Source organism: Mustela putorius, unplaced genomic scaffold, assembly GCF_011764305.1.
Source record: "Mustela putorius furo isolate JIRA1106 unplaced genomic scaffold, ASM1176430v1.1 tig00000275_pilon_pilon_pilon, whole genome shotgun sequence".
Taxonomy (NCBI): Eukaryota; Metazoa; Chordata; class Mammalia; order Carnivora; family Mustelidae; genus Mustela; species Mustela putorius.
Window position 1 is genome coordinate 3,116,358 of NW_025421341.1, and position 13,102 is coordinate 3,129,459.

The 13,102-nt window shown below is 35.0% G+C and overlaps 1 protein-coding gene across 1 annotated transcript in view; it reads right to left on the reverse strand.

Annotated features, from left to right (window-relative positions):
• Positions 1-13,102, reverse strand: part of PGAP1 (post-GPI attachment to proteins inositol deacylase 1) — an 86,684-nt gene that overhangs the window by 54,287 nt on the left and 19,295 nt on the right. Inside the window, exons 5-8 of the mRNA XM_004772157.3 lie at positions 9,807-9,978; positions 7,270-7,427; positions 4,595-4,647; positions 3,685-3,751 (exon numbers count right to left, since the gene is read on the reverse strand). Coding sequence (XP_004772214.1) covers positions 3,685-3,751; positions 4,595-4,647; positions 7,270-7,427; positions 9,807-9,978 — 450 coding nt within the window. The remainder of the gene's footprint in view (positions 1-3,684; positions 3,752-4,594; positions 4,648-7,269; positions 7,428-9,806; positions 9,979-13,102) is intronic.

The window sequence follows — 13,102 nt, forward strand, 5'->3', positions numbered from 1 at the left end:
CATACTCCTACTAACAATCTGGGCCAGGATTCAAACTCAGACAGTCTGGCTCCAGAGCCCAGACTAGTACCTCTTCAGTAACAGTTAAGAATAAAACATACAAAGGTGTGAAGAGTCAGATGAGAACTTACGAGGTCCTCCAGTCTAGCAACTCCAACACACTACTTTCCAAACTCAGACCCGTGACAATCCCACAGCAAAGAATTAACTGGTCATTAGAGAAAATATGAATTGCCAATTGCACTTCCTTGGAAACCACTTTGCTTTACCCTGTCTTACTTACTCTCATTGTGTCTAAATGTCCTTTCTTTCATGAAATGAAAATAAGAGCAGACAATAGGATTTTTTGTTGTCTGTTTTAAAATATCCTAACACAATAAATGTCTGCAACTTTATACCAGTTCCTCCCTTAAAGAAATAAAAAAAATTCCTTGGGTCTAAAACCCATTCAGAATCTACCACTATTCAACTCTCTAGTTTGGGGAGGCCCTGCAGGTAAGTGACTTTCTCAACAACATAATGAGAGAATGACAAAGAAATGACAGGGAGGACCCAGGTCTAGTAAATCTTTTTAATTTCTTAGGAAGTCTCCTAGAATTTGCTTGAACATTTATTTCTAACTTGCTACTTTGAAAGATAATACATTCCAATTTTAACAATTCCTTTGAGGAGAAAGCTCTGCAATATTTAGGGCAAGTATCTGACTCCCCGTTACTTTGATATATTAAGTTAGGGGCCAGCCCTTCAAGAAATTGAAGACTGTTACATCCCCCAACCAATAAAACATTTCTTTACAGATTAAACTTCAAACATATCAACTGTTGTTCACAGAACTGTTTCAAACTCTTCTTCACCCTGACTGCCTTCCCTGGATAAACTCAAGTTTGTTAAAGTCCTCCTTATAATACAACATACAAAGCAGAATATAGTTCCTTAGATATCATGTAACTATAGTAGGAGGCAATAGAAATTTTATCTTCATTGATACCAACACAATATTTCAGCCAACTCAATCTAATACAAAACTAGTTCTTTTTTTAAAATAGCCACATCTGTTCACAATCAATTAAAAGTAAAAGGTCTTTTTTTGCCATAATTTAGTTAATTCGGGACTCTTCCATCCTTACTCACTCTCTAGGAAATCCATCCACTCATAAGTTTTTCAGCTGATAACCATCAGAAATTATTCTCTAATTCTGATTCCTTTGTACCACACGTTTGGGACTAATTACGCGGAGTTACAGTTTCCCTGTATATATGTTTGCTTCTCTTCCTAAAATCTTATTGAGGGATAGCAATCAGAAACTAACTTTTTATTGTCTAATATTTAGTCTAGTTGATTATACATAGTGAGTTTGTGAAACAGAACTCAGTTTTGTATTTTGACTCCTAACAATATTAGTTACCAAAAATTTCTCATTTGTCCCTTAAAATGTGTCAGTAAATTACTTATCTATCCAGAATTATATTTTATTACACACTAGTATTAAAAAATTTTCTCATCTCAGGTTTTAATGGAAAGCAAGATTTATTAAAATTAGTTTTATGTAATATGTCAATTATACCTCAATACAAAAAATTGGCTTTCTACACAATTTTTAAAGACTATACCTGTCTGTGATACTACTGTTTTTTTTTTTTTTTTTAAGATTTTACTTATTTATTTATTTGTCAGAGAGAGAGAGAAAGTGCACAAGTAGGCAGAGAGGCAGGCAGAGGTGGAGAGAGAAGCAGGCTCCCTGCCGAGCAAGGAGCCCAATGTGGGACTTGATCCTAGGACCTTGGATCATGACCCGAGCCGAAGGCAGCGGCTTAACCCGCTGAGCCACCCAGGCATCCCGATACTACTGTTTTTCATGGGCTGAAATGGGTTTTTTTCCCTAAGCCTAACAAATGTCATTCCAAACACAAATCTTACAATTTTAATTGATTCTGTTATGCCTAGCTGCACTCTCTCAAATTGAGTAAAAGAACATTGCCATAGTGAAGACTCATAACTAAAACAAGGTTGAAAAACTAAAAAATGTTTACATTCCATGACCACTTCAGAGTGTTAACTCTATAAGCTTATTTACTTTAATAAATATACTAACCTAAATATGGCATCTTGTGGCTTAAAATGTGGCAAAACACAATACTTTGGGTCTCTCTCTTTTTGGCGGTGGGGGGGGATCTCTCTTTTATTGTATTCTTCAGGATAGATGAAAGTATCTATGATTCTAACAGTAGTTCCGAGCTTTCTGAAGGGTTAAGGAAAAAAACAAAAGCACTATCCCACTTCCAAGAGTGAAAAACCTTATAAAAGGCTTTTCTAAGCCCTAAGACACAATAAGGAAAGCAATACCTAGAGATCTATTGAGAAAGAGGTCACACATACTAATCTCCAAAAAAATTGGAGTCTTCATGGGGAAGAATCCAAAAATATCTTAGCTAAATACTTTGCCAAAATGAAGAAAATTATCTAATACACAAAGAATCTTTTCTCCAAAAGGATAAGCCATAGCCACAGTTCTCAAAACGTGTTCTATGAAACAGTGAAGAACTACAAGGTGACCTGAGCTTAAAAAAAAAAAAAAAGGCTGCCTAACATGAAAAATAGCAATCTGTTCCCAAATCACAGAAAAAAAATTTAAGTTCATGGATAAAATTCCCTGAATTTTGCTGATTACTAAATATCTGCTGGCAGACATGAAAGAGTAATATGACGTTTATTAATGGCGCTAGGATTTCTAGGTGTCCTATTAATTGAATTTGGAAAATCACTGGTTTATAAAGTTTATAAGTGAAATTTCATTACAAAAAACATTCAACTACTGAAAGTATGTAATTTAAGTTCTGGAGAGCTTGGGTTAATTAATTAATGAAGACATTTTGGTCCTACCAGAAAGATAAAGACACTTTTCTTAAATTTTTTTTAAATTTTAAAATTAAATTAAAAATTTAAAATTAAATTTAAAATTAAAAAATTAATTAAAAATTTAAAAATTAATTTAAAAAATTAAAAATTGAAAATTTTTTTAAATTAAAAATTTTTTTATCTGTGGTGATTGTGCAGATTTTTCATGAAAGGGTTAATAAACTAAGAATGCTAAAATTTTTTTTTTAATTTTAAGCAAAATTGTCTATTATAATACATCATGAAGTTTACAACATATTACAAAAAAAGGATAAAACAGCTTGTAGTAAATATCTTCCTTAAGTTAAAAGGATATACATCAAATTTTAAACAACTAAAAGGGAAGAATTGCGGGAAGATTTAAAGCATCTTTTTACTTTCTCACTTTCATTGCATTCTATTAATTATTAATAGTGATCAAAGTATCATCAGATAAAAATATATTTCTATTTTGAAACTAATTACAGTTGATATAACATATTAAGGCTTCTACTTTTGTGGAAGTTAAAAAAAAATTAAAGCCATTCCTACTGTAACAGAAGCTTTTACTTTACTAAGTAATTTTTTTTAAAGATTTTATTTATTTATTTCACAGAGGGAGAGAGAGAGAGATCAGCAGTAGGCAGGCATAGAGGGGGTGGGAAGCAGGTTCCTTGCTGAGCAGAGAGCCTGAAGTCTGGCTTGATCCCACGACTCTGAGATCATGACCTGAGCCGAAAGCAGCGGCTTAATCCACTGAGTCACCCAGGCGCCCCTACTGAAGTTATTTTTAACTTAAAAATACATACTTGTTTAGTATCAGCATCAATAAGATCAAAGAACGCTCGAATTGTAGTCAACTGCAATTGTTTACACCTAAAGAATAAAATGTTATAACATTATAATGAAACTTTATTTAAAAATATACTTTTGATACAAATATGCACAATTCTATTACTTAATAAAATATCTGAGTCTGCTGCTCTAAACTCTAGAAGTATTTAAGGAATCATTATAATTAAGCATATATCTTAAAGTTGAACCATATAAAAAATAAAGCAAATTAAATCTTCTGCTTGACAACATCTGACAATGAACTATCATGGTCCTTCTGTTCTCCCTAAGTCTTTGTCCACCCCAGTTACAGATAACTGTCTGCCCCTTCTTTCTGTGCCTAAACTTGTGCTTCTTGCAGACACTGACTGCACAGCCAGAGGAAAGTGAAAAAAGAATTTTTTTAAAGCCAAAACATATAGTGATAAGATACTAGGGTCTATATATTTCTTAACCCTTATTAAATCTATTTATATTAAGGGTAAATCTAACTCTTACTTGGTTTTTTCATGTTCTAGGATAGTAAATGCTATATTAATCAAGTCCCTGAGTTTGGAGATTGGTCAAGCACTCTGAAGATCCTATCACAAGTATCTCTGATTCTGCCCAACTATGACAAACTCTAAAATTTTGGTATTAGACTAGCTGTATTTGCGATTCATGCTAGTAGTTCTTCAAGAGATGATTTTAGAAGTCGTCAAGGGAATGTTGGTCAAATTGAGACAAAAACCAAAGTTAAAGTTCTAAGCCTTTAAGTCAATCTTTCTTCCAAATCTTTATTACTTACGGATAAAGTGCTAACATAGCTAATAAACCAATCAATGCACTGATAGGAAAAAAGGACACCATAAACCACCAAAATAACCCTATTACATATTAACTTACCATACAATGGAAAGGTGGTCTGTTGAAACCCAGGTCTTAGGCACTGCTGAGCTCTAAAAAGGACAAGAAAAGAAAATCCAACTTAAGAAAACCACATTTGTTATTCTCCCAAAGGTTTAAAATTCTCATAAGCTAGTATTTAGAAACATGTAACATTAGTTTCACTATTTTATGATGCATAGACATATTTAAATGATGCATTCTTAGAAAGGTGATCCAAAGATATTAAGGCAGCTCCTATATAAAATCAGTATCATTACTGCTTAGTTAAGCTTAAATTACCCCTTAAAAATTATCAAAGCATCTACAGATTCCTTACTAGACTTTAATATCTAACTCTTTATTAATCTACTAAAAGGCTGAGTTTGTCACAATTATTTTAGTAATTTTAGTTTTGACTAGACTACCCTTTGATAAATTCTAAGATGTTACTTAAGTCTTAATCAGGTGTGCCTGAGAAATACCCAGCCCCGGGGAGCTTTTTCAAAATAAATATGCCTGATCACAATTCCAAAGCTATCAAATCAGACTTTTTTTTTTTTTTTTTTTAGGAGAGGGAGAGAGAGAATCTTAAGCAGGCCCCAGCCTCAAACCAGAGTCTAACACAGGGCGGGATCTCACAACCCTGAGATCATGACCCGAACCGAAATCAAAAGTCAGACGCTTAGAAGACTGAGCCACCCAGGTGCCCCCAAATCAGACACCACAAGTATGGTGCAGGGTTACTTATTCTGGAAAAAACCCCTAGATTAAGATATATGCTACTAGACACCAAAAGGCTCAAAAAATTAACTGTTTGAAGAAGGAAGGCTTCCTAACAATGGCACAACCCCCTTCAAGAACTAAAGACTCCTTTTCATACCAGCTAATGAATTTCCTGGGAATAGTATCTTATATACAACAGGAAACATTAAGTAAATCTGGTATTATTTTTCACAGAGTGTCTCTCTGCATTCAAGAAAGGGTTGCTAGAGCCTAAGTCCCTTAAAGGGACTCCTTCAAAAACCATCCACCAACTTAAATACATACGCAGGGTAGGTATAGGAGCAAACAAAATGTTTAAGTGCCATTATCTGTATGAATGTATGTGACAGCAGTTCAGCCTACCTTACTAATACTAATACAACCTAGGTCTCCAACTTAAATTTTCTAGTCCCGATTGGCTATAAATGTCAATTAATTATTCTTGAGATAATTGCCAAAAAATTGTTACTTCTTAATAATTACTTTTCTAAAGTAAACATATATGTAGATATATGAAAGGCTATAAGCTATTTGAGGGTTAAAATACTAAATAAAACTGAGATAATAACCAGCTTTCAGAAAATTACATTAAGAGATAAAATATTTTCATCAGAGATACAGAAATACAAGCTGCCTTGAAAGCAACAAATCATCAAATGGATTAGAAAAGAGGGACACACCATGTGCACACACACACGCACACACACACACACACACAATTAAAGAAACCAAAGTTCTTTAAAAGATAAGCTGCAGAAGGAGCATCAATATAGCAACACACTCCAGGTCAAGACTAGAAATAATAACAATCCAATTTTATATGACTAATATCTATGCTTACTATAGAATAGGTACTTAGTGTTTTGAGGGCTTCCAGCAAATATCTGCCCCAAATATTCAACACCAAATAGAACAATACATACCAATAATGAAGTTTGAAAGATTCACCAATTTAGTTTCAAAGGTATTATGGTTATATCACAGCTCCTTCAGTAATTTTAATACCATTAGCTGTGGTTTAAGCTACGGTTAACCATTAGCCATGGCTTAATAATTTCTGTCCTAGTCCTATGTGTGGCAACCATTCAATAACACTTGTTTAATAAATGAACAGTAATCTATAAGTGTGGCAATAAATGAATTGAGCAAGCGTATTCATGAAGAGAACAACCACAAAACAAAGGACTAGCTCCTAAAAAGCAAAAGAAATACTGGATTTCTTTTTAGAAATTAGGTTCTATTTGGAGATGATGTGCAGTATACACATCTATATATACTACATACAATATCTGCAGACTGTGTAGAGTTAAAAAGTTCAGATCTTAACTGAAGACTTCAAGTTTGAAAACATAAGAAATAATTTAAGTCCTAAAAGGAAACTTGAACTCACTTTACAGAGGCTATGTATCCCCATTAAAGACCAAATACTTGATGTCCTAACAGGGAAGAATAATTAGCAAATTAATCAATCAGGGTTCTGTTAAACTAGCAAAGCTAATTTTTAAATTTTTAAATTGATAAACCTTTATTCAAGTTTAGCACTCAAGAGTCTGATATTCCATTTCTACCATAAATAGCACTCAGATATAACCGGGGGCCCCTGGACTTCAGTCCATACTTTCTTACAATTAAAACTCTCATCAATGGGTAGGTACTTATTTTAAACAAGGAACCACTATTTATTAAGAGTCACTTTCATAAATAAATCATTTTCATGAACTCTAAGATCTTTTTCACTTTCTGTGCACCCATGCCTCTGCCTTCCCAACACAATCATATTCATTCCTTCATATTCTCTCACACGCGTGCACATACACACATAGCGACACTACACCAACTCAGTAGTCATTTTCAAACAACTACATATTTCTCCTTTCATATCCCATTGTATCCATTCTGTTTCTTTTTCAGTAGAATCTTAAAAAGATTACCACAACGGATAAGGCACTGGTATGATGGCTTAATTTTGGTAGAAAAGTCAGTCCTGAACGAACTTGGTAATCCCGGAATCCTCCAGCTACAGAAAGTGTGGTTAAATTTATATGTCTAGCATTTAGAATCCAATAGTTGTTTACAGTCATATAAAAATCTGGTAGGAAATAAAGACACATATTAAAAATTAGTCACTCCCTGCAACACTAAAGTATCTATGATACTATTATTAAATTGAATTTCTATTTGAGCCATACTGCATTGTTTATAAACAATGTTATTCACGTTTCCCTATTCTGAGTAAAATCAGAATCTTTACAGAGTCTGTTTTCCCCTTACGTAAGACTATGAATACTAAAAGTTACTGAAGTTATCAATAAAGAAAAAAGATACCCAAACTTTTTTAGTTTTAACAACTCCATACAAAAACAGGTCTCTACATTCCACAAGAATGCTGCTAGATCATGAGCTACACAGTATTGCAAGTAGAAACCCCTAAAATTCTTCCAAAGATACAAGTTCACTATGTTAAAGAATTATAGATCTTCCTAATCACAGCAGTGTGAGAGCTTAGCAACTCTCTACTGTGGGCAGCCACCACTACACAAAGTACTATGTCAGTTCTTAAAATACAATGAGGACAACAACAATCACTTTAGTCTTGGGACTTAATGCTGCTATGGAAAATCTAAGGGTTAAGAAGGTTCCACCCATTTAGAGTAAGTAACAGGTAGTTCAATAGGATGAATATGCAATTTTTCCACTTTATCTATGGAAGATGAGAAAAATACAGCATCAAAGATTTGAGGCAAGGGCAGAGGAGCTCTCATTTCCCTTTCGGATTATCAAAACTTAATATACTTTGATCCTGGCATTTGATCCCATTGAGGGCTTCAACATTTTGGAACAGCAAACTCCGCCCACTGAAGATCTCAGCAGTATTCACTTAGAATGTGATTAAGGATTCCCAATTCCTAACATTCCTAACATCTGCAGGTCCTGGGACAAGAATACTAATGGGGTACACATGGCCTTGTCTAAATACTTAAAATTAAAAATTTAAATTAAGGTAAAAATTCCAGCTAACACACTGTTAAATCAAATACATTTTCTCTGCCTACCTTGACAAATATATCATTGAAATAATCTGGAAGGCCAAGATCAAATTTCAAATTCCAGGACACCCCACCGATGAATACTAGATTATGGCAGCACAGGAAGGGCAGATCTCTGACACATCACTGAACTATCATCTCTTCTTTCCCATCCTGCATTATAAGGATGCAGGATGTCCAAGCTCTATCTGTATCTCATGCAGAGCCATTCCTTAGCCACAATTCAAGTCTACTTACAACCCTGCCCTTAGGTAAGATTCAGGTAGGAAGCCCACACAGGCCATGGAAGAAGTCTGCAGGCCTGGTTACCTAGATCATCTTCCAGAAGTAAAGGCACAACCTTCAAGTGGGGAGGCTGCCTGGCCTATATAATCCTCACCTCGTGGAGAATGGCAATGCCAGAGCAGAGCCCTCTAAGGTGTGGAGCCCAGTGCACAGCTTCCTTCCTCCTACTTAAGGCTAGTATTTCTATCAAGTATAAACAGGGAATGTACTTCAGAAGGTCATACAGGTCTCCTAAAAACGTAGGATCTGCCACCCCTTGAACTTTTGTTTTTTCATTCTAATTCTGGCTTAATGAAAAATGAAATAAATACAGAATAAATAAGAAAGAGGCTTACTGATTACTAGAAAGGCAATCTGACCCTAAGAATTACTTTCAGCCTGAACATTTTAGAGGCAGACCATCGCTACCCTTCAAAACCAATAAAATCAGACTCTCTTGAAGCTCTTTCCTCAAGATAATGCAAATTTTGATAGGGTAAGAAGTGGCGTAAATTTACTGATGAGGAAAATATTCTTTGTTTTCAAGGACTTTATTCTATCATACCACACCTCAATAAACAGTGAAGATAATACTTGACTTTCTTTAAACATGCAAATAATGGTACCTACCTCAAAGGACTGCTCTAAGCATCAAGTGAGATAATATTACATCATGTAGAGTCCTTAATACAACACCCAAAATACAGTAAATAAATATTAGCAATTCTAGCACACCATATAAAGCATTAGTAGATCTATTTATTTAAAAAGAAGCCATTTCTACTGTTTCACTTACATATAAGCTTATTTTGAATAGAGTACTGGAAGAGTTAACAAAACACAGGAATTTTAAACATACTTTAAGAGACAGAGTCATCCCCAAAAGTAATTAAACTGATTCCCAAATGTCTAGGGATTATGAGACACAGCTCTCCATGGTGGGACACTATGGACAGAGAAATTTAACAACAGTTTCAATTTTTAGCTTCAGTTGAAAGTCACAAAGAAAGATGCTAAGAAATGGAGGTGTTAATTTGAAACTGAGTTGCTTCACACATGGATAAATCTGCAGCACACTCTTAGAGGTAGATGTGAGGATCTGTTTAATCTTAAACAACAATGGAGAGGTCGGTTAGTGTTTATGTAATAGTACTTACCTGTTATGAAACGATCTAATGGCATCACAGGAGCAACATGAGGGGTGGCTTGTGTGATAAGAAGATTTATCAGATCTTGTTTAAAATTTTTCAGTGTAAGCAATGCTCTTGCAACAAGGCCACCCATAGAATGACCAATTATTGCCACACTTTTTGGAGCAAATTCTTGACCCTATTTAAAAAAAAAAAAAATCACCAAGGCGCAGTGAAGTCTTAGTATCGTAACAAAAATATTAAACATTTCCCTCTACTTATGAGCAATTTTATAAGAAAAAGAAAATTAAACTATTTATATAACTTTGTATAAGATACAGAAATACATTTATATTGACTTGTAATTAGTATGTACACACTATTTTGTATTCTGTCAAATATTTTTAATAGCTACACTTTGGTTTTCTGATCCCAAATCAGAACACCTGGCCTAGTATACATGTCTTACAATTTGTTATATTGGATATAAGAGTTGTAATTATATTTGGTGTATACCAGAATATTAGATTTTATAGGATATAAGAAGTAATATCATTTATTTAAAATTGAAATCACCACAAAAATTCAGAATTATGGTTACCGTGGCAATATAGTATCTAATCATATTGATATATCTTACCAAGTTACTTCTCTATGGTGCACATGGGTTTAAAGAGACCATAACATTTATTCACTGACAATCACCTATTTTTAAAATAAGCACTGCTTTTTAAAAGTCTTTTGTCTCTATATAGTATCCTCAGTTTCACTACCAAACTTTTGCGTATTGCCCTCCACACTGATCCTTCACCTATGACTTCTCTCCCGTCACTATGAATAAATTGGACCTTATGCAGAATAACATAGTAAACCTGACACTGCTATCCTTATAATGGACTGAATATAAGTTGGCTCTGGGCTGTAGTCTGGGACCTTAGATTCTCAGATATTCCCATCATTTCCTAAATAGTAAAATTAAAGCTCACTATGCTAAATCTGTTTTTGCAAAAAATACGGTTTATGGTGAATACCTACTGTCCTTCTGGTTGGGTTTTTGGTACATGTTAGGCACAGGGTATCTATGTGGCCAGGCCCCAATGAAAAATTAGGGGCACTGAATTTCTCATGAGCATCTCTCATAGACAACACTTCACCCATTACAACTCATTGCTATCCAAATTAAATGCATCTGGTGTGACTCCCCTGCAAGAACGTTTAGAAGCTTACACCTGGTTTCCTCTAGATTTCACCCATCTACCTTTTCCTCTTTTTTAAAAAAAATATTTTATTTTTGAGTAATCTTTATATTCAATATGGGGCTCGAACTCACAACCTGAGGTCAAGAGTCACATCTTCTACCAACTGAGTTGGTTGGGCACCCCACCCCAAGCACCTTTTCTTTGCTGATGTTGCTTTATATCCTTTCACTGTAATAAATCATAACCATGAGTACAACTATATGCTGAGTCCTATGAGTCTTTCTGGACAATCATCTGGGAATAGTCTTGGTGATCCCCAACATAGACCTGATCTTAGAAAAAGTCAAACTCTCCATATGTGCTCTGAAACCCTCCCCCTTGGCCTTCTTAAGTACATTACTCCAGCAATTCTTCTCACTTTTTTCTTGCATTGTTATTTCTCCCTCACTACCAAATCATTCTTGCCAGTACATAAATACAATACTATTTCCCTTAAAAAAGAAACTACTCCCACTTTGCCCTTGGTGACCACATCTTGCTCTACGTATCTACAGCATAACTCATCAGAAAAGCTGCCTCTATTACTTGCTGTCCCCAGCTTCTCAACCTCCATACTTGTAAACTCATCAGTTTAATCCAATCAGGCTTTCACCTCAACACTCCTCCAAAAGCATTATCAAGTCACCAAGGAATCGAACTGCCAATTCTCAATCCTCATTTTATTTGAATTATCAGCAGGATTTGACATAGATTACTTCTTCTTTAAAATGATTTATTTTGTTTCCTTGTCCATATGATTCTCCTTTTACCTCACTGGTTGCTTCTTTTTAGTTTCCTGCCATTTCCTTCTCATTTCTCCTCATTTCTTGATATGGGAGTGAATTCAGGCCTCAGTCTTTCAGTTTCTTCTTCCACAGTTTGACTCCATTATGATCACATCCAATCTCATGGCTTTAACTATATCCATATCCTGTCAACCCTCAAATTATCATCTCCAGACTGGACCTCTACTCTTAAGCTCTTACCTTAAACTCAACTGCATACCAACTAAAACAAAACCATTTTTTTTTTTTTTTTTAAGTAGGCTCTACACCCAATGTGGGGCTTGAATTCATAACCCTTAGATCAAGAATGGCATGCTCTACCTACTGAGCCAGGCAGGCACCCCTAAAACAAAACTCTTAATCTCCTACTAATCTGTTCCTCTTATATTCTCCCCCAACTGAGTTAAAGGCATTTCAATCCTTCTAGCTGTTCACCCAAAAATTCTGGGTCATCCTCAACTTTTTGTTTCACGTTATCCCTCCACATCTGATCTGCCAGCAAATCTTGTTGCCTTTAAGATTTATATTAATCTTAGGGGCACCTGGGTGGCTCAGTGGGTTGGGCCTCTGCCTTTGGCTCAGGTCATGATCTCAGGGTCCTGGGATCGAGCCCGGCATCGGGCTCTCTGCTCAATGGGGAGCCTGCATCCCCCCCACCCCCGCCTGCCTCTCTGCCTACTTGTGATCTCTCTGTCAAATAAATAAATAAAATCTTAAAAAAAAAACAACAAAAAACTTGTAATGGCCTTTGTAAGATTTATACCAATCATACCATTTCTTAACACCTCTAACACTACCAACTTGATCTAAACCAATATCTCTTGCCTGAATTACTGCAATAGCTTAACTGGTCTCTTTAATTCCACTTTCATGTTCCTTCAGCTTACTCTGGAAACCACCCAAGGAATAGTATCTTTAAGACCTAAATCAGAACATGTCACTCATTTGCTCAAAAATCTCAGCAGTGGCTTTCCATATCATTTCAAATAAAAGGAAAAATTTTTAGATTTGCTTACAATGCCCTATAATTTGTCCTCCCCACCAACTTTTCCTTTACTAACTTATTGTATCTGCTTCAGCCATATTAGTCTCCTTGGTTTTTTTTCCCAAAATAGCACACGTGTGCTTGCTTCATATATTTGTTTCCTCTTTTCGGAGTACTCTTTTCCTAGATACTTTCAGGTCCTTTAATTTATATTAAACTGTCTCCTTCTCAACAGTCTTTGCTGGGTATCCTTATTTATAATTGTAGTCCTCTACCCTTTGCTCCTTATGCCCCTTCCCTGTTTTATTTTTTTTC